Source organism: Brachyhypopomus gauderio, chromosome 20 (assembly GCF_052324685.1).
Source record: "Brachyhypopomus gauderio isolate BG-103 chromosome 20, BGAUD_0.2, whole genome shotgun sequence".
In the NCBI taxonomy this organism is placed as follows: domain Eukaryota; kingdom Metazoa; phylum Chordata; class Actinopteri; order Gymnotiformes; family Hypopomidae; genus Brachyhypopomus; species Brachyhypopomus gauderio.
This window is the reverse complement of record NC_135230.1, coordinates 1,774,015-1,801,745: the sequence shown is the minus strand read 5'-3', so window position 1 is coordinate 1,801,745 and position 27,731 is coordinate 1,774,015. Positions and strand designations below refer to the sequence as shown.

The window sequence follows — 27,731 nt, the reverse complement described above, 5'->3', positions numbered from 1 at the left end:
TTGACATTCGAAGGGATAGATGCATTGTTAATTGTTACTGTGTTGTTGACAGGTATTGCAGAAATACTTGTTGGGATTGGCAGAATTGTTGCTGTGTTCAGGCTGGCCGTGATTAAAGTAACAGTGTTTGTAGTAGGATTGTTATTGCCACTTGTTTGTGTGCTGGTAGAAGTTCCATTTGTGACTGGTAGTCCAAGAGGAGGTGAAGTGTTGTTACTACTTGCACCGCTGGGTGTAGAGGTGTTGCTGACAGTAGATGGAGTAGTGATGGTGATTGGGAGGGTAGAGGATATATTCATGTTGTTGACATTCGAAGGGATAGATGCATTGTTAATTGTTACGTTGTTGTTGACAGGTATTGCAGAAATACTTGTTGGGATTGGGAGAATTGTTGCTGTGTTCAGGCTGGCAGTGGTTGAAGTAACGGTGTTTGTAGTAGGATTGTTATTGCCACTTGTTTGTGTGCTGGTTGAAGTTCCATTTGTGACTCCAAATCCAATTGGAGGTGAAGTGTTGTTACTACTTGCACTGCTGGGTGTAGAGGTGTTGCTGACAGTAGATGAAGTAGATGGAGAAGTGATGGTGATTGGGAGGGTAGAGGATGTATTCAAGTTGTTGACATTCGAAGGGATAGATGCATTGTTAATTGTTACTGTGTTGTTGACAGGTATTGCAGAAATACTTGTTGGGATTGGGAGAATTGTTGCTGTGTTCAGGCTGGCAGTGGTTGAAGTAACGGTGTTTGTAGTAGGATTGTTATTGCCACTTGTTTGTGTGCTGGTAGAAGTTCCATTTGTGACTGGAAATCCAAGAGAAGGTGAAGTGTTGTTACTACTTGCAATGCTGGGTGTAGAGGTGTTGCTGACAGTAGGTGGAGTAGATGGAGTTGTGATGGTGATTGGGATGGTAGAGGATGTATTCATGTTGTTGACATTCGAAGGGATAGATGCATTGTTAATTGTTACGTTGTTGACATGTATTGCAGAAATACTTGTTGGGATTGGCAGAATTGTTGCTGTGTTCAGGCTGGCAGTGGCTGAAGTAACGGTGTTTGTAGTAGGATTGTTATTGCCACTTGTTTGTGTGCTGGTAAAAGTTCCATTTGTGACTCCAAATCCAATTGGAGGTGAAGTCTGGTTACTACTTGCACTGCTGGGTGTAGAGATGTTGCTGACAGTAGGTGGAGTAGATGGAGTAGTGATGGTGATTGGGAGGGTAGAGGATGTATTCAAGTTGTTGACATTCGAAGGGATAGATGCATTGTTAATTGTTACTGTGTTGTTGACAGGTATTGCAGAAATACTTGTTGGGATTGGCAGAATTGTTGCTGTGTTCAGGCTGGCAGTGGTTGAAGTAACAGTGTTTGTAGTAGGATTGTTATTGCCACTTGTTTGTGTGCTGGTGGAAGTTCCATTTGTAACTCCAAATCCAATAGGAGGTGAAGTGTTGTTACTACTTGCACCGCTGGGTGTAGAGGTGTTGCTGACAGTAGATGGAGTAGTGATGGTGATTGGGAGGGTAGAGGATATATTCATGTTGTTGACATTCGAAGGGATAGATGCATTGTTAATTGTTACGTTGTTGTTGACAGGTATTGCAGAAATACTTGTTGGGATTGGCAGAATTGTTGCTGTGTTCAGGCTGGCAGTGGCTGAAGTAACGGTGTTTGTAGTAGGATTGTTATTGCCACTTGTTTGTGTGCTGGTTGAAGTTCCATTTGTGCCTCCAAATCCAATTGGAGGTGAAGTGTTGTTACTACTTGCACTGCTGGGTGTAGAGGTGTTGCTGACAGTAGATGAAGTAGATGGAGAAGTGATGGTGATTGGGAGGGTAGAGGATGTATTCAAGTTGTTGACATTCGAAGGGATAGATGCATTGTTAATTGTTACTGTGTTGTTGACAGGTATTGCAGAAATACTTGTTGGGATTGGGAGAATTGTTGCTGTGTTCAGGCTGGCAGTGGTTGAAGTAACGGTGTTTGTAGTAGGATTGTTATTGCCACTTGTTTGTGTGCTGGTTGAAGTTCCATTTGTGACTCCAAATCCAATTGGAGGTGAAGTGTTGTTACTACTTGCACTGCTGGGTGTAGAGGTGTTGCTGACAGTAGATGGAGTAGATTGAGTAGTGATGGTGATTGGGAGGGTAGAGGATGTATTCAAGTTGTTGACATTCGAAGGGATAGATGCATTGTTAATTGTTACTGTGTTGTTGACAGGTATTGCAGAAATACTTGTTGGGATTGGGAGAATTGTTGCTGTGTTCAGGCTGGCCGTGGTTAAAGTAACAGTGTTTGTAGTAGGATTGTTATTGCCACTTGTTTGTGTGCTGGTAGAAGTTCCATTTGTGACTGGAAATCCAAGAGAAGGTGAAGTGTTGTTACTACTTGCAATGCTGGGTGTAGAGGTGTTGCTGACAGTTGGTGGAGTAGATGGAGTTGTGATGGTGATTGGGATGGTAGAGGATGTATTCATGTTGTTGACATTCGAAGGGATAGATGCATTGTTAATTGTTACGTTGTTGACAGGTATTGCAGAAATACTTGTTGGGATTGGCAGAATTGTTGCTGTGTTCAGGCTGGCAGTGGCTGAAGTAACGGTGTTTGTAGTAGGATTGTTATTGCCACTTGTTTGTGTGCTGGTTAAAGTTCCATTTGTGACTGGAAATCCAAGAGAAGGTGAAGTGTTGTTACTACTTGCAATGCTGGGTGTAGAGGTGTTGCTGACAGTAGGTGGAGTAGATGGAGTTGTGTTGGTGATTGGGAGGGTAGAGGATGTATTCATGTTGTTGACATTCGAAGGGATAGATGCATTGTTAATTGTTACGTTGTTGACAGGTATTGCAGAAATACTTGTTGGGATTGGCAGAATTGTTGCTGTGTTCAGGCTGGCAGTGGCTGAAGTAACGGTGTTTGTAGTAGGATTGTTATTGCCACTTGTTTGTGTGCTGGTTAAAGTTCCATTTGTGACTGGAAATCCAAGAGAAGGTGAAGTGTTGTTACTACTTGCAATGCTGGGTGTAGAGGTGTTGCTGACAGTAGGTGGAGTAGATGGAGTAGTGATGGTGATTGGGAGGGTAGAGAATGTATTCAAGTTGTTGACATTTGAAGGGATAGATGCATTGTTAATTGTTACTGTGTTGTTGACAGGTATTGCAGAAATACTTGTTGGGATTGGCAGAATTGTTGCTGTGTTCAGGCTGGCAGTGGCTGAAGTAACGGTGTTTGTAGTAGGATTGTTATTGCCACTTGTTTGTGTGCTGGTAAAAGTTCCATTTGTGACTCCAAATCCAATTGGAGGTGAAGTCTTGTTACTACTTGCACTGCTGGGTGTAGAGATGTTGCTGACAGTAGGTAGAGTAGATGGAGTAGTGTTGGTAATTGAGAGGGTAGAGGATGTATTCAAGTTGTTGACATTCGAAGGGATAGATGCATTGTTAATTGTTACTGTGTTGTTGACAGGTATTGCAGAAATACTTGTTGGGATTGGCAGAATTGTTGCTGTGTTCAGGCTGGCCGTGGTTAAAGTAACAGTGTTTGTAGTAGGATTGTTATTGCCACTTGTTTGTGTGCTGGTAGAAGTTCCATTTGTGACTGGTAGTCCAAGAGGAGGTGAAGTGTTGTTACTACTTGCACCGCTGGGTGTAGAGGTGTTGCTGACAGTAGATGGAGTAGTGATGGTGATTGGGAGGGTAGAGGATATATTCATGTTGTTGACATTCGAAGGGATAGATGCATTGTTAATTGTTACGTTGTTGTTGACAGGTATTGCAGAAATACTTGTTGGGATTGGCAGAATTGTTGCTGTGTTCAGGCTGGCAGTGGCTGAAGTAACGGTGTTTGTAGTAGGATTGTTATTGCCACTTGTTTGTGTGCTGGTAAAAGTTCCATTTGTGACTCCAAATCCAATTGGAGGTGAAGTGTTGTTACTACTTGCACTGCTGGGTGAAGAGATGTTGCTGACAGTAGGTGGAGTAGATGGAGTAGTGTTGGTGATTGGGAGGGTAGAGGATGTATTCAAGTTGTTGACATTCGAAGGGATAGATGCATTGTTAATTGTTACTGTGTTGTTGACAGGTATTGCAGAAATACTTGTTGGGATTGGCAGAATTGTTGCTGTGTTCAGGCTGGCAGTGGCTGAAGTAACGGTGTTTGTAGTAGGATTGTTATTGCCACTTGTTTGTGTGCTGGTTGAAGTTCCATTTGTGACTCCAAATCCAATTGGAGGTGAAGTGTTGTTACTACTTGCACTGCTGGGTGTAGAGGTGTTGCTGACAGTAGATGAAGTAGATGGAGAAGTGATGGTGATTGGGAGGGTAGAGGATGTATTCAAGTTGTTGACATTCGAAGGGATAGATGCATTGTTAATTGTTACTGTGTTGTTGACAGGTATTGCAGAAATACTTGTTGGGATTGGGAGAATTGTTGCTGTGTTCAGGCTGGCAGTGGCTGAAGTAACGGTGTTTGTAGTAGGATTGTTATTGCCACTTGTTTGTGTGCTGGTAGAAGTTCCATTTGTGACTGGAAATCCAAGAGAAGGTGAAGTGTTGTTACTACTTGCAATGCTGGGTGTAGAGGTGTTGCTGACAGTAGGTGGAGTAGATGGAGTTGTGATGGTGATTGGGAGGGTAGAGGATGTATTCATGTTGTTGACATTTGAAGGGATAGATGCATTGTTAATTGTTACGTTGTTGACAGGTATTGCAGAAATACTTGTTGGGATTGGCAGAATTGTTGCTGTGTTCAGGCTGGCAGTGGTTGAAGTAACAGTGTTTGTAGTAGGATTGTTATTGCCACTTGTTTGTGTGCTGGTGGAAGTTCCATTTGTAACTCCAAATCCAATAGGAGGTGAAGTGTTGTTACTACTTGCAATGCTGGGTGTAGAGGTGTTGCTGACAGTAGATGGAGTAGATGGAGTAGTGATGGTGATTGGGAGGGTAGAGGATGTATTCAAGTTGTTGACATTTGAAGGGATAGATGCATTGTTAATTGTTACTGTGTTGTTGACAGGTATTGCAGAAATACTTGTTGGGATTGGCAGAATTGTTGCTGTGTTCAGGCTGGCAGTGGCTGAAGTAACGGTGTTTGTAGTAGGATTGTTATTGCCACTTGTTTGTGTGCTGGTAAAAGTTCCATTTGTGACTCCAAATCCAATTGGAGGTGAAGTGTTGTTACTACTTGCACTGCTGGGTGAAGAGATGTTGCTGACAGTAGGTGGAGTAGATGGAGTAGTGTTGGTGATTGGGAGGGTAGAGGATGTATTCAAGTTGTTGACATTCGAAGGGATAGATGCATTGTTAATTGTTACTGTGTTGTTGACAGGTATTGCAGAAATACTTGTTGGGATTGGCAGAATTGTTGCTGTGTTCAGGCTGGCAGTGGCTGAAGTAACGGTGTTTGTAGTAGGATTGTTATTGCCACTTGTTTGTGTGCTGGTAGAAGTTCCATTTGTGACTGGAAATCCAAGAGAAGGTGAAGTGTTGTTACTACTTGCAATGCTGGGTGTAGAGGTGTTGCTGACAGTAGGTGGAGTAGATGGAGTTGTGATGGTGATTGGGAGGGTAGAGGATGTATTCATGTTGTTGACATTCGAAGGGATAGATGCATTGTTAATTGTTACGTTGTTGTTGACAGGTATTGCAGAAATACTTGTTGGGATTGGCAGAATTGTTGCTGTGTTCAGGCTGGCAGTGGTTGAAGTAACGGTGTTTGTAGTAGGATTGTTATTGCCACTTGTTTGTGTGCTGTTTGAAGTTCCATTTGTGACTCCAAATCCAATTGGAGGTGAAGTGTTGTTACTACTTGCACTGCTGGGTGTAGAGGTGTTGCTGACAGTAGATGAAGTAGATGGAGAAGTGATGGTGATTGGGAGGGTAGAGGATGTATTCAAGTTGTTGACATTCGAAGGGATAGATGCATTGTTAATTGTTACTGTGTTGTTGACAGGTATTGCAGAAATACTTGTTGGGATTGGGAGAATTGTTGCTGTGTTCAGGCTGGCAGTGGTTGAAGTAACGGTGTTTGTAGTAGGATTGTTATTGCCACTTGTTTGTGTGCTGGTAGAAGTTCCATTTGTGACTGGAAATCCAAGAGAAGGTGAAGTGTTGTTACTACTTGCAATGCTGGGTGTAGAGGTGTTGCTGACAGTAGGTGGAGTAGATGGAGTTGTGATGGTGATTGGGAGGGTAGAGGATGTATTCATGTTGTTGACATTCAAAGGGATAGATGCATTGTTAATTGTTACGTTGTTGACAGGTATTGCAGAAATACTTGTTGGGATTGGCAGAATTGTTGCTGTGTTCAGGCTGGCAGTGGCTGAAGTAACGGTGTTTGTAGTAGGATTGTTATTGCCACTTGTTTGTGTGCTGGTAAAAGTTCCATTTGTGACTCCAAATCCAATTGGAGGTGAAGTCTTGTTACTACTTGCACTGCTGGGTGTAGAGATGTTGCTGACAGTAGGTGGAGTAGATGGAGTAGTGATGGTGATTGGGAGGGTAGAGGATGTATTCAAGTTGTTGACATTCGAAGGGATAGATGCATTGTTAATTGTTACTGTGTGGTTGACAGGTATTGCAGAAATACTTGTTGGGATTGACAGAATTGTTGCTGTGTTCAGGCTGGCAGTGGTTGAAGTAACAGTGTTTGTAGTAGGATTGTTATTGCCACTTGTTTGTGTGCTGGTAGAAGTTCCATTTGTAACTCCAAATCCAATAGGAGGTGAAGTGTTGTTACTACTTGCAATGCTGGGTGTAGAGGTGTTGCTGACAGTAGATGGAGTAGATGGAGTAGTGATGGTGATTGGGAGGGTAGAGGATGTATTCAAGTTGTTGACATTTGAAGGGATAGATGCATTGTTAATTGTTACTGTGTTGTTGACAGGTATTGCAGAAATACTTGTTGGGATTGGCAGAATTGTTGCTGTGTTCAGGCTGGCAGTGGCTGAAGTAACGGTGTTTGTAGTAGGATTGTTATTGCCACTTGTTTGTGTGCTGGTAAAAGTTCCATTTGTGACTCCAAATCCAATTGGAGGTGAAGTGTTGTTACTACTTGCACTGCTGGGTGAAGAGATGTTGCTGACAGTAGGTGGAGTAGATGGAGTAGTGTTGGTGATTGGGAGGGTAGAGGATGTATTCAAGTTGTTGACATTCGAAGGGATAGATGCATTGTTAATTGTTACTGTGTTGTTGACAGGTATTGCAGAAATACTTGTTGGGATTGGCAGAATTGTTGCTGTGTTCAGGCTGGCAGTGGTTGAAGTAACAGTGTTTGTAGTAGGATTGTTATTGCCACTTGTTTGTGTGCTGGTGGAAGTTCCATTTGTAACTGCAAATCCATTAGGAGGTGAAGTGTTGTTACTACTTGCAATGCTGGGTGTAGAGGTGTTGCTGACAGTATATGGAGTAGATGGAGTAGTGATGGTGATTGGGAGGGTAGAGGATGTATTCAAGTTGTTGACATTTGAAGGGATAGATGCATTGTTAATTGTTACTGTGTTGTTGACAGGTACTGCAGAAATACTTGTTGGGATTGGCAGAATTGTTGCTGTGTTCAGGCTGGCAGTGGCTGAAGTAACAGTGTTTGTAGTAGGATTGTTATTGCCACTTGTTTGTGTGCTGGTGGAAGTTCCATTTGTAACTCCAAATCCAATAGGAGGTGAAGTGTTGTTACTACTTGCAATGCTGGGTGTAGAGGTGTTGCTGACAGTAGATTGAGTAGATGGAGTAGTGATGGTGATTGGGAGGGTAGAGGATGTATTCAAGTTGTTGACATTTGAAGGGATAGATGCATTGTTAATTGTTACTGTGTTGTTGACAGGTATTGCAGAAATACTTGTTGGGATTGGCAGAATTGTTGCTGTGTTCAGGCTGGCAGTGGCTGAAGTAACGGTGTTTGTAGTAGGATTGTTATTGCCACTTGTTTGTGTGCTGGTAAAAGTTCCATTTGTGACTCCAAATCCAATTGGAGGTGAAGTGTTGTTACTACTTGCACTGCTGGGTGAAGAGATGTTGCTGACAGTAGGTGGAGTAGATGGAGTAGTGTTGGTGATTGGGAGGGTAGAGGATGTATTCAAGTTGTTGACATTCGAAGGGATAGATGCATTGTTAATTGTTACTGTGTTGTTGACAGGTATTGCAGAAATACTTGTTGGGATTGGCAGAATTGTTGCTGTGTTCAGGCTGGCAGTGGCTGAAGTAACGGTGTTTGTAGTAGGATTGTTATTGCCACTTGTTTGTGTGCTGGTAAAAGTTCCATTTGTGACTCCAAATCCAATTGGAGGTGAAGTGTTGTTACTACTTGCACTGCTGGGTGAAGAGATGTTGCTGACAGTAGGTGGAGTAGATGGAGTAGTGTTGGTGATTGGGAGGGTAGAGGATGTATTCAAGTTGTTGACATTCGAAGGGATAGATGCATTGTTAATTGTTACTGTGTTGTTGACAGGTATTGCAGAAATACTTGTTGGGATTGGCAGAATTGTTGCTGTGTTCAGGCTGGCAGTGGTTGAAGTAACAGTGTTTGTAGTAGGATTGTTATTGCCACTTGTTTGTGTGCTGGTGGAAGTTCCATTTGTAACTGCAAATCCATTAGGAGGTGAAGTGTTGTTACTACTTGCAATGCTGGGTGTAGAGGTGTTGCTGACAGTAGATGGAGTAGATGGAGTAGTGATGGTGATTGGGAGGGTAGAGGATGTATTCAAGTTGTTGACATTTGAAGGGATAGATGCATTGTTAATTGTTACTGTGTTGTTGACAGGTATTGCAGAAATACTTGTTGGGATTGGCAGAATTGTTGCTGTGTTCAGGCTGGCAGTGGCTGAAGTAACGGTGTTTGTAGTAGGATTGTTATTGCCACTTGTTTGTGTGCTGGTAAAAGTTCCATTTGTGACTCCAAATCCAATTGGAGGTGAAGTGTTGTTACTACTTGCACTGCTGGGTGAAGAGATGTTGCTGACAGTAGGTGGAGTAGATGGAGTAGTGTTGGTGATTGGGAGGGTAGAGGATGTATTCAAGTTGTTGACATTCGAAGGGATAGATGCATTGTTAATTGTTACTGTGTTGTTGACAGGTATTGCAGAAATACTTGTTGGGATTGGCAGAATTGTTGCTGTGTTCAGGCTGGCAGTGGCTGAAGTAACGGTGTTTGTAGTAGGATTGTTATTGCCACTTGTTTGTGTGCTGGTGGAAGTTCCATTTGTAACTCCAAATCCAATAGGAGGTGAAGTGTTGTTACTACTTGCAATGCTGGGTGTAGAGGTGTTGCTGACAGTAGATGGAGTAGATGGAGTAGTGATGGTGATTGGGAGGGTAGAGGATGTATTCAAGTTGTTGACATTTGAAGGGATAGATGCATTGTTAATTGTTACTGTGTTGTTGACAGGTATTGCAGAAATACTTGTTGGGATTGGCAGAATTGTTGCTGTGTTCAGGCTGGCAGTGCCTGAAGTAACGGTGTTTGTAGTAGGATTGTTATTGCCACTTGTTTGTGTGCTGGTAAAAGTTCCATTTGTGACTCCAAATCCAATTGGAGGTGAAGTGTTGTTACTACTTGCACTGCTGGGTGAAGAGATGTTGCTGACAGTAGGTGGAGTAGATGGAGTAGTGTTGGTGATTGGGAGGGTAGAGGATGTATTCAAGTTGTTGACATTCGAAGGGATAGATGCATTGTTAATTGTTACTGTGTTGTTGACAGGTATTGCAGAAATACTTGTTGGGATTGGCAGAATTGTTGCTGTGTTCAGGCTGGCAGTGGTTGAAGTAACAGTGTTTGTAGTAGGATTGTTATTGCCACTTGTTTGTGTGCTGGTGGAAGTTCCATTTGTAACTCCAAATCCATTAGGAGGTGAAGTGTTGTTACTACTTGCAATGCTGGGTGTAGAGGTGTTGCTGACAGTAGATGGAGTAGTGATGGTGATTGGGAGGGTAGAGGATGTATTCAAGTTGTTGACATTTGAAGGGATAGATGCATTGTTAATTGTTACTGTGTTGTTGACAGGTATTGCAGAAATACTTGTTGGGATTGGCAGAATTGTTGCTGTGTTCAGGCTGGCAGTGGCTGAAGTAACGGTGTTTGTAGTAGGATTGTTATTGCCACTTGTTTGTGTGCTGGTAAAAGTTCCATTTGTGACTCCAAATCCAATTGGAGGTGAAGTGTTGTTACTACTTGCACTGCTGGGTGAAGAGATGTTGCTGACAGTAGGTGGAGTAGATGGAGTAGTGTTGGTGATTGGGAGGGTAGAGGATGTATTCAAGTTGTTGACATTCGAAGGGATAGATGCATTGTTAATTGTTACTGTGTTGTTGACAGGTATTGCAGAAATACTTGTTGGGATTGGCAGAATTGTTGCTGTGTTCAGGCTGGCAGTGGTTGAAGTAACAGTGTTTGTAGTAGGATTGTTATTGCCACTTGTTTGTGTGCTGGTGGAAGTTCCATTTGTAACTCCAAATCCATTAGGAGGTGAAGTGTTGTTACTACTTGCAATGCTGGGTGTAGAGGTGTTGCTGACAGTAGATGGAGTAGTGATGGTGATTGGGAGGGTAGAGGATGTATTCATGTTGTTGACATTCGAAGGGATAGATGCATTGTTAATTGTTACTGTGTTGTTGACAGGTATTGCAGAAATACTTGTTGGGATTGGCAGATTTGTTGCTGTGTTCAGGCTGGCAGTGGCTGAAGTAACGGTGTTTGTAGTAGGATTGTTATTGCCACTTGTTTGTGTGCTGGTAAAAGTTCCATTTGTGACTCCAAATTCAATTGGAGGTGAAGTGTTGTTACTACTTGCACTGCTGGGTGAAGAGATGTTGCTGACAGTAGGTGGAGTAGATGGAGTAGTGTTGGTGATTGGGAGGGTAGAGGATGTATTCAAGTTGTTGACATTCGAAGGGATAGATGCATTGTTAATTGTTACTGTGTTGTTGACAGGTATTGCAGAAATACTTGTTGGGATTGGCAGAATTGTTGCTGTGTTCAGGCTGGCAGTGGTTGAAGTAACAGTGTTTGTAGTAGGATTGTTATTGCCACTTGTTTGTGTGCTGGTGGAAGTTCCATTTGTAACTCCAAATCCATTAGGAGGTGAAGTGTTGTTACTACTTGCAATGCTGGGTGTAGAGGTGTTGCTGACAGTAGATGGAGTAGTGATGGTGATTGGGAGGGTAGAGGATGTATTCATGTTGTTGACATTCGAAGGGATAGATGCATTGTTAATTGTTACGTTGTTAACAGGTATTGCAGAAATACTTGTTGGGATTGGCAGATTTGTTGCTGTGTTCAGGCTGGCAGTGGCTGAAGTAACGGTGTTTGTAGTAGGATTGTTATTGCCACTTGTTTGTGTGCTGGTAGAAGTTCCATTTGTAACTCCAAATCCAAGAGGAGGTGAAGTGTTGTTACTAATTGCACTGCTGGGTGTAGAGGTGTTGCTGACAGTAGATGGAGTAGATGGAGTAGTGTTGGTGATTGGGAGGGTAGAGGATGTATTCAAGTTGTTGACATTCGAAGGGATAGATGCATTGTTAATTGTTACTGTGTTGTTGACAGGTATTGCAGAAATACTTGTTGGGATTGGCAGAATTGTTGCTGTGTTCAGGCTGGCAGTGGTTGAAGTAACAGTGTTTGTAGTAGGATTGTTATTGCCACTTGTTTGTGTGCTGGTGGAAGTTCCATTTGTAACTCCAAATCCATTAGGAGGTGAAGTGTTGTTACTACTTGCAATGCTGGGTGTAGAGGTGTTGCTGACAGTAGATGGAGTAGATGGAGTAGTGATGGTGATTGGGAGGGTAGAGGATGTATTCAAGTTGTTGACATTTGAAGGGATAGATGCATTGTTAATTGTTACTGTGTTGTTGACAGGTATTGCAGAAATACTTGTTGGGATTGGCAGAATTGTTGCTGTGTTCAGGCTGGCCGTGGTTAAAGTAACAGTGTTTGTAGTAGGATTGTTATTGCCACTTGTTTGTGTGCTGGTAGAAGTTCCATTTGTGACTGGTAGTCCAAGAGGAGGTGAAGTGTTGTTACTACTTGCACCGCTGGGTGTAGAGGTGATGCTGACAGTAGATGGAGTAGTGATGGTGATTGGGAGGGTAGAGGATATATTCATGTTGTTGACATTCGAAGGGATAGATGCATTGTTAATTGTTACGTTGTTGTTGACAGGTATTGCAGAAATACTTGTTGGGATTGGCAGAATTGTTGCTGTGTTCAGGCTGGCAGTGGCTGAAGTAATGGTGTTTGTAGTAGGATTGTTATTGCCAATTGTTTGTGTGCTGGTAGAAGTTCCATTTGTAACTCCAAATCCAATTGGAGGTGAAGTGTTGTTACTATTTGCACTGCTGGGTGTAGAGGTATTGCTGACAGTAGGTGGAGTAGATGGAGTTGTGATGGTGATTGGGAGGGTAGAGGATATATTCATGTTGTTGACATTCGAAGGGATAGATGCATTGTTAATTGTTACTGTGTTGTTGACAGGTATTGCAGAAATACTTGTTGGGATTGGGAGAATTGTTGCTGTGTTCAGGCTGGCAGTGGTTGAAGTAACGGTGTTTGTAGTAGGATTGTTATTGCCACTTGTTTGTGTGCTGGTAAAAGTTCCATTTGTGACTCCAAATCCAATTGGAGGTGAAGTCTTGTTACTACTTGCACTGCTGGGTGTAGAGATGTTGCTGACAGTAGGTGGAGTAGATGGAGTAGTGATGGTGATTGGGAGGGTAGAGGATGTATTCAAGTTGTTGACATTCGAAGGGATAGATGCATTGTTAATTGTTACTGTGTGGTTGACAGGTATTGCAGAAATACTTGTTGGGATTGACAGAATTGTTGCTGTGTTCAGGCTGGCAGTGGTTGAAGTAACAGTGTTTGTAGTAGGATTGTTATTGCCACTTGTTTGTGTGCTGGTAGAAGTTCTATTTGTAACTCCAAATCCAATAGGAGGTGAAGTGTTGTTACTACTTGCAATGCTGGGTGTAGAGGTGTTGCTGACAGTAGATGGAGTAGATGGAGTAGTGATGGTGATTGGGAGGGTAGAGGATGTATTCAAGTTGTTGACATTTGAAGGGATAGATGCATTGTTAATTGTTAATGTGTTGTTGACAGGTATTGCAGAAATACTTGTTGGGATTGGCAGAATTGTTGCTGTGTTCAGGCTGGCAGTGGCTGAAGTAACGGTGTTTGTAGTAGGATTGTTATTGCCACTTGTTTGTGTGCTGGTAAAAGTTCCATTTGTGACTCCAAATCCAATTGGAGGTGAAGTGTTGTTACTACTTGCACTGCTGGGTGAAGAGATGTTGCTGACAGTAGGTGGAGTAGATGGAGTAGTGTTGGTGATTGGGAGGGTAGAGGATGTATTCAAGTTGTTGACATTCGAAGGGATAGATGCATTGTTAATTGTTACTGTGTTGTTGACAGGTATTGCAGAAATACTTGTTGGGATTGGCAGAATTGTTGCTGTGTTCAGGCTGGCAGTGGCTGAAGTAACGGTGTTTGTAGTAGGATTGTTATTGCCACTTGTTTGTGTGCTGCTTGAAGTTCCATTTGTGACTCCAAATCCAATTGGAGGTGAAGTGTTGTTACTACTTGCACTGCTGGGTGTAGAGGTGTTGCTGACAGTAGATGAAGTAGATGGAGAAGTGATGGTGATTGGGAGGGTAGAGGATGTATTCAAGTTGTTGACATTCGAAGGGATAGATGCATTGTTAATTGTTACTGTGTTGTTGACAGGTATTGCAGAAATACTTGTTGGGATTGGGAGAATTGTTGCTGTGTTCAGGCTGGCAGTGGCTGAAGTAACGGTGTTTGTAGTAGGATTGTTATTGCCACTTGTTTGTGTGCTGGTAGAAGTTCCATTTGTGACTGGAAATCCAAGAGAAGGTGAAGTGTTGTTACTACTTGCAATGCTGGGTGTAGAGGTGTTGCTGACAGTAGGTGGAGTAGATGGAGTTGTGATGGTGATTGGGAGGGTAGAGGATGTATTCATGTTGTTGACATTTGAAGGGATAGATGCATTGTTAATTGTTACGTTGTTGACAGGTATTGCAGAAATACTTGTTGGGATTGGCAGAATTGTTGCTGTGTTCAGGCTGGCAGTGGTTGAAGTAACAGTGTTTGTAGTAGGATTGTTATTGCCACTTGTTTGTGTGCTGGTGGAAGTTCCATTTGTAACTCCAAATCCAATAGGAGGTGAAGTGTTGTTACTACTTGCAATGCTGGGTGTAGAGGTGTTGCTGACAGTAGATGGAGTAGATGGAGTAGTGATGGTGATTGGGAGGGTAGAGGATGTATTCAAGTTGTTGACATTTGAAGGGATAGATGCATTGTTAATTGTTACTGTGTTGTTGACAGGTATTGCAGAAATACTTGTTGGGATTGGCAGAATTGTTGCTGTGTTCAGGCTGGCAGTGGCTGAAGTAACGGTGTTTGTAGTAGGATTGTTATTGCCACTTGTTTGTGTGCTGGTAAAAGTTCCATTTGTGACTCCAAATCCAATTGGAGGTGAAGTGTTGTTACTACTTGCACTGCTGGGTGAAGAGATGTTGCTGACAGTAGGTGGAGTAGATGGAGTAGTGTTGGTGATTGGGAGGGTAGAGGATGTATTCAAGTTGTTGACATTCGAAGGGATAGATGCATTGTTAATTGTTACTGTGTTGTTGACAGGTATTGCAGAAATACTTGTTGGGATTGGCAGAATTGTTGCTGTGTTCAGGCTGGCAGTGGCTGAAGTAACGGTGTTTGTAGTAGGATTGTTATTGCCACTTGTTTGTGTGCTGGTTGAAGTTCCATTTGTGACTCCAAATCCAATTGGAGGTGAAGTGTTGTTACTACTTGCACTGCTGGGTGTAGAGGTGTTGCTGACAGTAGATGAAGTAGATGGAGAAGTGATGGTGATTGGGAGGGTAGAGGATGTATTCAAGTTGTTGACATTCGAAGGGATAGATGCATTGTTAATTGTTACTGTGTTGTTGACAGGTATTGCAGAAATACTTGTTGGGATTGGGAGAATTGTTGCTGTGTTCAGGCTGGCAGTGGCTGAAGTAACGGTGTTTGTAGTAGGATTGTTATTGCCACTTGTTTGTGTGCTGGTAGAAGTTCCATTTGTGACTGGAAATCCAAGAGAAGGTGAAGTGTTGTTACTACTTGCAATGCTGGGTGTAGAGGTGTTGCTGACAGTAGGTGGAGTAGATGGAGTTGTGATGGTGATTGGGATGGTAGAGGATGTATTCATGTTGTTGACATTCGAAGGGATAGATGCATTGTTAATTGTTACGTTGTTGACAGGTATTGCAGAAATACTTGTTGGGATTGGCAGAATTGTTGCTGTGTTCAGGCTGGCAGTGGCTGAAGTAACGGTGTTTGTAGTAGGATTGTTATTGCCACTTGTTTGTGTGCTGGTTAAAGTTCCATTTGTGACTGGAAATCCAAGAGAAGGTGAAGTGTTGTTACTACTTGCAATGCTGGGTGTAGAGGTGTTGCTGACAGTAGGTGGAGTAGATGGAGTTGTGATGGTGATTGGGAGGGTAGAGGATGTATTCATGTTGTTGACATTCGAAGGGATAGATGCATTGTTAATTGTTACGTTGTTGTTGACAGGTATTGCAGAAATACTTGTTGGGATTGGCAGAATTGTTGCTGTGTTCAGGCTGGCAGTGGTTGAAGTAACAGTGTTTGTAGTAGGATTGTTATTGCCACTTGTTTGTGTGCTGTTTGAAGTTCCATTTGTGACTCCAAATCCAATTGGAGGTGAAGTGTTGTTACTACTTGCACTGCTGGGTGTAGAGGTGTTGCTGACAGTAGATGAAGTAGATGGAGAAGTGATGGTGATTGGGAGGGTAGAGGATGTATTCAAGTTGTTGACATTCGAAGGGATAGATGCATTGTTAATTGTTACTGTGTTGTTGACAGGTATTGCAGAAATACTTGTTGGGATTGGGAGAATTGTTGCTGTGTTCAGGCTGGCAGTGGTTGAAGTAACGGTGTTTGTAGTAGGATTGTTATTGCCACTTGTTTGTGTGCTGGTAGAAGTTCCATTTGTGACTGGAAATCCAAGAGAAGGTGAAGTGTTGTTACTATTTGCAATGCTGGGTGTAGAGGTGTTGCTGACAGTAGGTGGAGTAGATGGAGTTGTGATGGTGATTGGGAGGGTAGAGGATGTATTCATGTTGTTGACATTCAAAGGGATAGATGCATTGTTAATTGTTACGTTGTTGACAGGTATTGCAGAAATACTTGTTGGGATTGGCAGAATTGTTGCTGTGTTCAGGCTGGCAGTGGCTGAAGTAACGGTGTTTGTAGTAGGATTGTTATTGCCACTTGTTTGTGTGCTGGTAAAAGTTCCATTTGTGACTCCAAATCCAATTGGAGGTGAAGTCTTGTTACTACTTGCACTGCTGGGTGTAGAGATGTTGCTGACAGTAGGTGGAGTAGATGGAGTAGTGATGGTGATTGGGAGGGTAGAGGATGTATTCAAGTTGTTGACATTCGAAGGGATAGATGCATTGTTAATTGTTACTGTGTGGTTGACAGGTATTGCAGAAATACTTGTTGGGATTGACAGAATTGTTGCTGTGTTCAGGCTGGCAGTGGTTGAAGTAACAGTGTTTGTAGTAGGATTGTTATTGCCACTTGTTTGTGTGCTGGTAGAAGTTCCATTTGTAACTCCAAATCCAATAGGAGGTGAAGTGTTGTTACTACTTGCAATGCTGGGTGTAGAGGTGTTGCTGACAGTAGATGGAGTAGATGGAGTAGTGATGGTGATTGGGAGGGTAGAGGATGTATTCAAGTTGTTGACATTTGAAGGGATAGATGCATTGTTAATTGTTACTGTGTTGTTGACAGGTATTGCAGAAATACTTGTTGGGATTGGCAGAATTGTTGCTGTGTTCAGGCTGGCAGTGGCTGAAGTAACGGTGTTTATAGTAGGATTGTTATTGCCACTTGTTTGTGTGCTGGTAAAAGTTCCATTTGTGACTCCAAATCCAATTGGAGGTGAAGTGTTGTTACTACTTGCACTGCTGGGTGAAGAGATGTTGCTGACAGTAGGTGGAGTAGATGGAGTAGTGTTGGTGATTGGGAGGGTAGAGGATGTATTCAAGTTGTTGACATTCGAAGGGATAGATGCATTGTTAATTGTTACTGTGTTGTTGACAGGTATTGCAGAAATACTTGTTGGGATTGGCAGAATTGTTGCTGTGTTCAGGCTGGCAGTGGTTGAAGTAACAGTGTTTGTAGTAGGATTGTTATTGCCACTTGTTTGTGTGCTGGTGGAAGTTCCATTTGTAACTCCAAATCCATTAGGAGGTGAAGTGTTGTTACTACTTGCAATGCTGGGTGTAGAGGTGTTGCTGACAGTAGATGGAGTAGTGATGGTGATTGGGAGGGTAGAGGATGTATTCATGTTGTTGACATTCGAAGGGATAGATGCATTGTTAATTGTTACGTTGTTAACAGGTATTGCAGAAATACTTGTTGGGATTGGCAGATTTGTTGCTGTGTTCAGGCTGGCAGTGGCTGAAGTAACAGTGTTTGTAGTAGGATTGTTATTGCCACTTGTTTGTGTGCTGGTAGAAGTTCCATTTGTAACTCCAAATCCAAGAGGAGGTGAAGTGTTGTTACTAATTGCACTGCTGGGTGTAGAGGTGTTGCTGACAGTAGATGGAGTAGATGGAGTAGTGTTGGTGATTGGGAGGGTAGAGGATGTATTCAAGTTGTTGACATTCGAAGGGATAGATGCATTGTTAATTGTTACTGTGTTGTTGACAGGTATTGCAGAAATACTTGTTGGGATTGGCAGAATTGTTGCTGTGTTCAGGCTGGCAGTGGTTGAAGTAACAGTGTTTGTAGTAGGATTGTTATTGCCACTTGTTTGTGTGCTGGTGGAAGTTCCATTTGTAACTCCAAATCCATTAGGAGGTGAAGTGTTGTTACTACTTGCAATGCTGGGTGTAGAGGTGTTGCTGACAGTAGATGGAGTAGATGGAGTAGTGATGGTGATTGGGAGGGTAGAGGATGTATTCAAGTTGTTGACATTTGAAGGGATAGATGCATTGTTAATTGTTACTGTGTTGTTGACAGGTATTGCAGAAATACTTGTTGGGATTGGCAGAATTGTTGCTGTGTTCAGGCTGGCCGTGGTTAAAGTAACAGTGTTTGTAGTAGGATTGTTATTGCCACTTGTTTGTGTGCTGGTAGAAGTTCCATTTGTGACTGGTAGTCCAAGAGGAGGTGAAGTGTTGTTACTACTTGCACCGCTGGGTGTAGAGGTGATGCTGACAGTAGATGGAGTAGTGATGGTGATTGGGAGGGTAGAGGATATATTCATGTTGTTGACATTCGAAGGGATAGATGCATTGTTAATTGTTACGTTGTTGTTGACAGGTATTGCAGAAATACTTGTTGGGATTGGCAGAATTGTTGCTGTGTTCAGGCTGGCAGTGGCTGAAGTAATGGTGTTTGTAGTAGGATTGTTATTGCCAATTGTTTGTGTGCTGGTAGAAGTTCCATTTGTAACTCCAAATCCAATTGGAGGTGAAGTGTTGTTACTATTTGCACTGCTGGGTGTAGAGGTATTGCTGACAGTAGGTGGAGTAGATGGAGTTGTGATGGTGATTGGGAGGGTAGAGGATATATTCATGTTGTTGACATTCGAAGGGATAGATGCATTGTTAATTGTTACTGTGTTGTTGACAGGTATTGCAGAAATACTTGTTGGGATTGGGAGAATTGTTGCTGTGTTCAGGCTGGCAGTGGTTGAAGTAACGGTGTTTGTAGTAGGATTGTTATTGCCACTTGTTTGTGTGCTGGTAGAAGTTCCATTTGTGACTGGAAATCCAAGAGAAGGTGAAGTGTTGTTACTACTTGCAATGCTGGGTGTAGAGGTGTTGCTGACAGTAGGTGGAGTAGATGGAGTAGTGATGGTGATTGGGAGGGTAGAGGATGTATTCAAGTTGTTGACATTCGAAGGGATAGATGCATTGTTAATTGTTACTGTGTTGTTGACAGGTATTGCAGAAATACTTGTTGGGATTGGCAGAATTGTTGCTGTGTTCAGGCTGGCAGTGGCTGAAGTAACGGTGTTTGTAGTAGGATTGTTATTGCCACTTGTTTGTGTGCTGGTAAAAGTTCCATTTGTGACTCCAAATCCAATTGGAGGTGAAGTGTTGTTACTACTTGCACTGCTGGGTGAAGAGATGTTGCTGACAGTAGGTGGAGTAGATGGAGTAGTGTTGGTGATTGGGAGGGTAGAGGATGTATTCAAGTTGTTGACATTCGAAGGGATAGATGCATTGTTAATTGTTACTGTGTTGTTGACAGGTATTGCAGAAATACTTGTTGGGATTGGCAGAATTGTTGCTGTGTTCAGGCTGGCACTGGCTGAAGTAACGGTGTTTGTAGTAGGATTGTTATTGCCACTTGTTTGTGTGCTGGTAAAAGTTCCATTTGTGACTCCAAATCCAATTGGAGGTGAAGTGTTGTTACTACTTGCACTGCTGGGTGAAGAGATGTTGCTGACAGTAGGTGGAGTAGATGGAGTAGTGTTGGTGATTGGGAGGGTAGAGGATGTATTCAAGTTGTTGACATTCGAAGGGATAGATGCATTGTTAATTGTTACTGTGTTGTTGACAGGTATTGCAGAAATACTTGTTGGGATTGGCAGAATTGTTGCTGTGTTCAGGCTGGCAGTGGCTGAAGTAACGGTGTTTGTAGTAGGATTGTTATTGCCACTTGTTTGTGTGCTGGTAAAAGTTCCATTTGTGACTCCAAATCCAATTGGAGGTGAAGTGTTGTTACTACTTGCACTGCTGGGTGAAGAGATGTTGCTGACAGTAGGTGGAGTAGATGGAGTAGTGTTGGTGATTGGGAGGGTAGAGGATGTATTCAAGTTGTTGACATTCGAAGGGATAGATGCATTGTTAATTGTTACTGTGTTGTTGACAGGTATTGCAGAAATACTTGTTGGGATTGGCAGAATTGTTGCTGTGTTCAGGCTGGCAGTGGTTGAAGTAACAGTGTTTGTAGTAGGATTGTTATTGCCACTTGTTTGTGTGCTGGTGGAAGTTCCATTTGTAACTGCAAATCCATTAGGAGGTGAAGTGTTGTTACTACTTGCAATGCTGGGTGTAGAGGTGTTGCTGACAGTAGATGGAGTAGATGGAGTAGTGATGGTGATTGGGAGGGTAGAGGATGTATTCAAGTTGTTGACATTTGAAGGGATAGATGCATTGTTAATTGTTACTGTGTTGTTGACAGGTATTGCAGAAATACTTGTTGGGATTGGCAGAATTGTTGCTGTGTTCAGGCTGGCAGTGGCTGAAGTAACGGTGTTTGTAGTAGGATTGTTATTGCCACTTGTTTGTGTGCTGGTAAAAGTTCCATTTGTGACTCCAAATCCAATTGGAGGTGAAGTGTTGTTACTACTTGCACTGCTGGGTGAAGAGATGTTGCTGACAGTAGGTGGAGTAGATGGAGTAGTGTTGGTGATTGGGAGGGTAGAGGATGTATTCAAGTTGTTGACATTCGAAGGGATAGATGCATTGTTAATTGTTACTGTGTTGTTGACAGGTATTGCAGAAATACTTGTTGGGATTGGCAGAATTGTTGCTGTGTTCAGGCTGGCAGTGGCTGAAGTAACGGTGTTTGTAGTAGGATTGTTATTGCCACTTGTTTGTGTGCTGGTGGAAGTTCCATTTGTAACTCCAAATCCAATAGGAGGTGAAGTGTTGTTACTACTTGCAATGCTGGGTGTAGAGGTGTTGCTGACAGTAGATGGAGTAGATGGAGTAGTGATGGTGATTGGGAGGGTAGAGGATGTATTCAAGTTGTTGACATTTGAAGGGATAGATGCATTGTTAATTGTTACTGTGTTGTTGACAGGTATTGCAGAAATACTTGTTGGGATTGGCAGAATTGTTGCTGTGTTCAGGCTGGCAGTGGCTGAAGTAACGGTGTTTGTAGTAGGATTGTTATTGCCACTTGTTTGTGTGCTGGTAAAAGTTCCATTTGTGACTCCAAATCCAATTGGAGGTGAAGTGTTGTTACTACTTGCACTGCTGGGTGAAGAGATGTTGCTGACAGTAGGTGGAGTAGATGGAGTAGTGTTGGTGATTGGGAGGGTAGAGGATGTATTCAAGTTGTTGACATTCGAAGGGATAGATGCATTGTTAATTGTTACTGTGTTGTTGACAGGTATTGCAGAAATACTTGTTGGGATTGGCAGAATTGTTGCTGTGTTCAGGCTGGCAGTGGTTGAAGTAACAGTGTTTGTAGTAGGATTGTTATTGCCACTTGTTTGTGTGCTGGTGGAAGTTCCATTTGTAACTCCAAATCCATTAGGAGGTGAAGTGTTGTTACTACTTGCAATGCTGGGTGTAGAGGTGTTGCTGACAGTAGATGGAGTAGTGATGGTGATTGGGAGGGTAGAGGATGTATTCATGTTGTTGACATTCGAAGGGATAGATGCATTGTTAATTGTTACGTTGTTAACAGGTATTGCAGAAATACTTGTTGGGATTGGCAGATTTGTTGCTGTGTTCAGGCTGGCAGTGGCTGAAGTAACGGTGTTTGTAGTAGGATTGTTATTGCCACTTGTTTGTGTGCTGGTAGAAGTTCCATTTGTAACTCCAAATCCAAGAGGAGGTGAAGTGTTGTTACTAATTGCACTGCTGGGTGTAGAGGTGTTGCTGACAGTAGATGGAGTAGATGGAGTAGTGTTGGTGATTGGGAGGGTAGAGGATGTATTCAAGTTGTTGACATTCGAAGGGATAGATGCATTGTTAATTGTTACTGTGTTGTTGACAGGTATTGCAGAAATACTTGTTGGGATTGGCAGAATTGTTGCTGTGTTCAGGCTGGCAGTGGTTGAAGTAACAGTGTTTGTAGTAGGATTGTTATTGCCACTTGTTTGTGTGCTGGTGGAAGTTCCATTTGTAACTCCAAATCCATTAGGAGGTGAAGTGTTGTTACTACTTGCAATGCTGGGTGTAGAGGTGTTGCTGACAGTAGATGGAGTAGATGGAGTAGTGATGGTGATTGGGAGGGTAGAGGATGTATTCAAGTTGTTGACATTTGAAGGGATAGATGCATTGTTAATTGTTACTGTGTTGTTGACAGGTATTGCAGAAATACTTGTTGGGATTGGCAGAATTGTTGCTGTGTTCAGGCTGGCCGTGGTTAAAGTAACAGTGTTTGTAGTAGGATTGTTATTGCCACTTGTTTGAGTGCTGGTAGAAGTTCCATTTGTGACTGGTAGTCCAAGAGGAGGTGAAGTGTTGTTACTACTTGCACCGCTGGGTGTAGAGGTGATGCTGACAGTAGATGGAGTAGTGATGGTGATTGGGAGGGTAGAGGATATATTCATGTTGTTGACATTCGAAGGGATAGATGCATTGTTAATTGTTACGTTGTTGTTGACAGGTATTGCAGAAATACTTGTTGGGATTGGCAGAATTGTTGCTGTGTTCAGGCTGGCAGTGGCTGAAGTAATGGTGTTTGTAGTAGGATTGTTATTGCCACTTGTTTGTGTGCTGGTAGAAGTTCCATTTGTGACTGGAAATCCAAGAGAAGGTGAAGTGTTGTTACTACTTGCAATGCTGGGTGTAGAGGTGTTGCTGACAGTAGGTGGAGTAGATGGAGTAGTGATGGTGATTGGGAGGGTAGAGGATGTATTCAAGTTGTTGACATTCGAAGGGATAGATGCATTGTTAATTGTTACTGTGTTGTTGACAGGTATTGCAGAAATACTTGTTGGGATTGGCAGAATTGTTGCTGTGTTCAGGCTGGCAGTGGTTGAAGTAACAGTGTTTGTAGTAGGATTGTTATTGCCACTTGTTTGTGTGCTGGTGGAAGTTCCATTTGTAACTCCAAATCCAATAGGAGGTGAAGTGTTGTTACTACTTGCAATGCTGGGTGTAGAGGTGTTGCTGACAGTAGATGGAGTAGATGGAGTAGTGATGGTGATTGGGAGGGTAAAGGATGTATTCAAGTTGTTGACATTTGAAGGGATAGATGAATTGTTAATTGCTACTGTGTTGTTGACAGGTATTGCAGAAATACTTGTTGGGATTGGCAGAATTGTTGCTGTGTTCAGGCTGGCCGTGGTTAAAGTAACAGTGTTTGTAGTAGGATTGTTTTTGCCACTTGTTTGTGTGATGGTGGAAGTTCCATTTGTAACTCCAAATCCAATAGGAGGTGAAGTGTTGTTACTACTTGCAATGCTGGGTGTAGAGGTGTTGCTGACAGTAGATGGAGTAGATGGAGTTGTGATGGTGATTGGGAGGGTAGAGGATGTATTCATGTTGTTGACATTCGAAGGGATAGATGCATTGTTAATTGTTACGTTGTTGACAGGTATTGCAGAAATACTTGTTGGGATTGGCAGAATTGTTGCTGTGTTCAGGCTGGCAGTGGCTGAAGTAACGGTGTTTGTAGTAGGATTGTTATTGCCACTTGTTTGTGTGCTGGTGGAAGTTCCATTTGTAACTCCAAATCCATTAGGAGGTGAAGTGTTGTTACTACTTGCAATGCTGGGTGTAGAGGTGTTGCTGACAGTAGATGGAGTAGATGGAGTAGTGATGGTGATTGGGAGGGTAGAGGATGTATTCAAGTTGTTGACATTTGAAGGGATAGATGCATTGTTAATTGTTACTGTGTTGTTGACAGGTATTGCAGAAATACCTGTTGGGATTGGCAGAATTGTTGCTGTGTTCAGGCTGGCCGTGGTTAAAGTAACAGTGTTTGTAGTAGGATTGTTATTGCCACTTGTTTGTGTGCTGGTAGAAGTTCCATTTGTGACTGGTAGTCCAAGAGGAGGTGAAGTGTTGTTACTACTTGCACCGCTGGGTGTAGAGGTGATGCTGACAGTAGATGGAGTAGTGATGGTGATTGGGAGGGTAGAGGATATATTCATGTTGTTGACATTCGAAGGGATAGATGCATTGTTAATTGGTACGTTGTTGTTGACAGGTATTGCAGAAATACTTGTTGGGATTGGCAGAATTGTTGCTGTGTTCAGGCTGGCAGTGGCTGAAGTAACTGTGTTTGTAGTAGGATTGTTATTGCCAATTGTTTGTGTGCTGGTAGAAGTTCCATTTGTAACTCCAAATCCAATTGGAGGTGAAGTGTTGTTACTATTTGCACTGCTGGGTGTAGAGGTATTGCTGACAGTAGGTGGAGTAGATGGAGTTGTGATGGTGATTGGGAGGGTAGAGGATATATTCATGTTGTTGACATTCGAAGGGATAGATGCATTGTTAATTGTTACTGTGTTGTTGACAGGTATTGCAGAAATACTTGTTGGGATTGGGAGAATTGTTGCTGTGTTCAGGCTGGCAGTGGATGAAGTAACGGTGTTTGTAGTAGGATTGTTATTGCCACTTGTTTGTGTGCTGGTAAAAGTTCCATTTGTGACTCCAAATCCAATTGGAGGTGAAGTGTTGTTACTACTTGCACTGCTGGGTGTAGAGGTGTTGCTTGCAGTAGGTGGAGTAGATGGAGTAGTGATGGTGATTGGGAGGGTAGAGGATATATTCATGTTGTTGACATTCGAAGGGATAGATGCATTGTTAATTGTTACATTGTTGTTGACAGGTATTGCAGAAACACTTGTTGGGATTGGCAGAATTGTTGCAGTGTTCAGGCTGGCAGTGGTTGAAGTAACATTGTTTGTTGTAGGATTGTTATTGCCACTTGTTTGTGTGCTGGTAGAAGTTCCATTTGTGACTGGAAATCCAAGAGGAGGTGAAGTGTTGTTACTACTTGCACTGCTGGGTGTAGAGGTGTTGCTGACAGTAGGTGGAGTAGATGGAGAAGTGATGGTGATTGGGAGGGTAGAGAATGTATTCAAGTTGTTGACATTCGAAGGGATAGATGCATTGTTAATTGTTACTATGTTGTTGACAGGTATTGCAGAAATACTTGTTGGGATTGGGAGAATTGTTGCTGTGTTCAGGCTGGCAGTGGTTGAAGTAACGGTGTTTGTAGTAGGATTGTTATTGTCACTTGTTTGTATGCTGGTAGAAGTTCCATTTGTGACTGGAAATCCAAGAGGAAGTGAAGTGTTGTTACTACTTGCACTGCTGGGTGTAGAGTTGTTGCTGACAGTAGATGGAGTAGATGGAGAAGTGATGGTGATTGGGAGTGTAGAGGATGTATTCAAGTTGTTGACATTCGAAGGGATCGATGCATTGTTAATTGTTACATTGTTGACAGGTATTGCAGAAATACTTGTTGGGATTGGGAGAATTGTTGCTGTGTTCAGGCTGGCAGTGGTTGAAGTAACGGTGTTTGTAGTAGGATTGTTATTGCCACTTGTTTGTATGCTGGTAGAAGTTCCATTTGTGACTGGAAATCCAAGAGGAGATGAAGTGTTGTTTGTACTATTGAGGTTGAGTGTAGAGGTGCTGTTGACTGTAGATGAATTAGTGATGTTGACTGGCAGAGTAGAGATCAGAGTAGTATCAGAGTTGTTGAAATTCGTGTTGATAGAGGCACTGTTAAATGTTATTGTTTTGTTGACAGGTATTGTAGAAATATTTGTTGGGATAGGCAACATGGTTGTTATGTTCAGGCTGGTAGTTGCAGGAACAATGTTGGTAGTAGGATTTCTGTCACCACTTTGTGTGCTGGTAGAATTTCCACTTGTGGCTGAAAATTCAACAGGAGGTGAAGTGTTATTTGTACTAGTAAGGCTTGGTGTAGAGGTGTTGCTGACCATAGATGGTATACTGATGTTGATTGGAAACGTAGATGAAGTATCTGAGCTGTTTACTTTTGTAGGGCTTGATGTCAAAGTTGTATTGACTGTTATGGTGGAGATGCTGATTGTGGAAAGAAGATTTGATGAAGATGTAGGAAGATTGACAGTAGTGAATACAACAGTAGTGGATGTAGTTGTACTTTCTGAGGGTGTTATCATCGTGTTGATAATGTCAGTATAATTGTTATTAGTTAAAGGAATACGGGATGAGGAAGGGCTGTTGCTAATGGTAGTGTTTGTAGTGATTGGAATAGGAGGGGATGAGAAAGCGGTGTTGCTAATGGTAGTGTTTGTAGTCGTAGTAATAGGAGGGGATGAGGAAGGGTTGTTGCTACTGGTAGTGATTATAGTCGTAGGAATAGGAGGAGAAGTGGAAGGGGTGTTGCTAATGGTAGTGATTGTAGTGGTAGGAATAGGAGGGGATGAGGAAGGGCTGTTGCTACTGGTAGTGATTGTAGTGGAAGGAACTGGAGGAGATGAGGAAGGGATGTTGCTAATGGTTGTGTTTGTAATAGTTGGAATAGGATTGGATGAGGAAGTGTTGTTGCTAATGGTGTTTGTAGTGGTAGGAATAGGAGGGGATGAAGAAGCGGTGTTGCTAATGGTGTTTGTGGTGGTAGGAATAGGTGAGGATGAGGAAGGGGTGTTGCTAATGGTGTTTGTAGTGGTTGGAATAGGAGGGGATGAGGACGGGGTGTTGTTATCAGCGATGGAAGTACTGGTGGTGGTAGTGGCTCTAGATGTTGAAGGAGATGGAGGGGATGAGGAAGGGCTGTTGCTAATGGTAGTGTTTGTAGTGGCAGGAATAAGAGGGGATGAGGTAGCGGTGTTGCTAATGGTGTTTGTAGTGGTAGGAATAGGAGGGAATGAAGAAGGGGTGTTGATATCAGTAATGGAGGTGCTGGTGGTGGTAGTGGCTGTCAATGTTGAAGGGGTGTTGATAATGGTTGTGTTTGTAATAGTGGTGTTGCTAATGGGGTTTGTAGTGGTAGGAACAGGAGTGGATGAGGAAGTGGTGTTGCTAATAGTAGTGTTTGTGGTGGCAGGAATAAGAGGGGATGAGGTAGGAGTGTTGGTAAGGGTAGTGTTTGTAGTTGTAGGAATAGGATAGGATGAGGAAGGGGTGTTGCTAATGGTAGTGTTTGCAGTGGTAGGAATAGGAGGGGATGAAGAAGGGGTGTTTATATCAGCAATGGAAATACTGGTGGTGGTAGTGGCTGTAGATGTTGAAGGGGTACTCATAATAGGAGAATTGCTGGTAGTGGTAGAAACAGTAGAAGAAGAGGAAGGGGTGTTGGTAGTTGTAGATGTAGACAAGGTTGAAGGAGAGTTCATATCAGTGGTGGAAATGCTAGGAGTAATAGTTGGAATATCAGAGGATGTTGAGGTACTATTACTCAAAACTGTGGTAACAGTAGTGGTAGATACAGCATCAAGTGATGAAGAGGTGTTGATATTGATTGTAGGAGTGTGGGAAGCAGTAGGAACAGTAGACAGCAGATCAGTATATGAAGTTGTAGTAGTATTAGTAGCAGTAGTGGAAGTGCTGGTAGTGGTAGGAACATTAGTGGTGTTGTCATTGGCAGTGGAAGTCCTGGTATTGATGCTGGTCTGTGTGAAGTACACATTGTTGTTGACAGTGTTGTTTAATCCAGTGGCAGTTTGGCTGAGAAAATATGTGATATGACATTGTGTAAAAAGAAACAATGTAACAGTGTAGCAATATTCATTTTCTACTGACATGACGTATGAAATATTAGTGTACGCACCTCTGTGTACTGCATGATACTGTGTTTGGAGGAAATATTTTATATTTGTTAGAATTATTGTGACACATGATACTGTATGTTTGTATGTTTGATATGTTTAATGCCGTTTTATGATAGCAGATATGTGTCCTACCTATGCAGAGAGCCGAAATGACGAGTACTCCACACAAGATTTCCATTGTAATTTTAGTAGCTTCACCAGCTCATCGTTCACTTGTCCTAAAAACAACCAAAATGA

General features: G+C 42.5%; 1 protein-coding gene across 1 annotated transcript; it reads right to left on the bottom strand.

Annotated features, from left to right (window-relative positions):
- Positions 1-2,947: 2,947 nt before the first annotated feature.
- On the bottom strand, positions 2,948-25,883 carry LOC143484587 (uncharacterized). Its single transcript, XM_076983396.1, has 22 exons — positions 25,346-25,883; positions 24,000-24,064; positions 21,684-21,731; positions 20,544-20,591; positions 19,500-19,559; positions 18,146-18,224; positions 17,940-18,085; positions 16,704-16,763; positions 16,401-16,460; positions 14,838-14,906; positions 13,593-13,652; positions 12,969-13,316; positions 11,730-11,795; positions 11,427-11,486; positions 10,749-10,841; positions 10,308-10,355; positions 8,640-8,699; positions 7,506-7,565; positions 7,194-7,244; positions 5,637-5,900; positions 5,304-5,375; positions 2,948-2,965 (listed from the first exon to the last, which is right to left on the bottom strand). The coding sequence occupies exons 1-22, from the start codon at positions 25,881-25,883 to the stop codon at positions 2,948-2,950; spliced, it is 2,373 nt and encodes a 790-aa protein (XP_076839511.1).
- Positions 25,884-27,731: the final 1,848 nt, after the last annotated feature.

Coding starts and splice junctions, on each gene's coding strand:
- LOC143484587 (XM_076983396.1), bottom strand. CDS start 25,883: ATGATAACACCCTCAGAAAGTACAACTACATCCACTACTGTTGTATTC. Junction 21,732..23,999: donor ATCCTACTACAAACACAGTT/ACTTCAGCCACT, acceptor AATGCATCTATC/CCTTCGAATGTCAACAACTT. Junction 10,842..11,426: donor CAATCACCAACACTACTCCA/TCTACTCCATCT, acceptor AATACATCCTCT/ACCCTCCCAATCACCAACAC.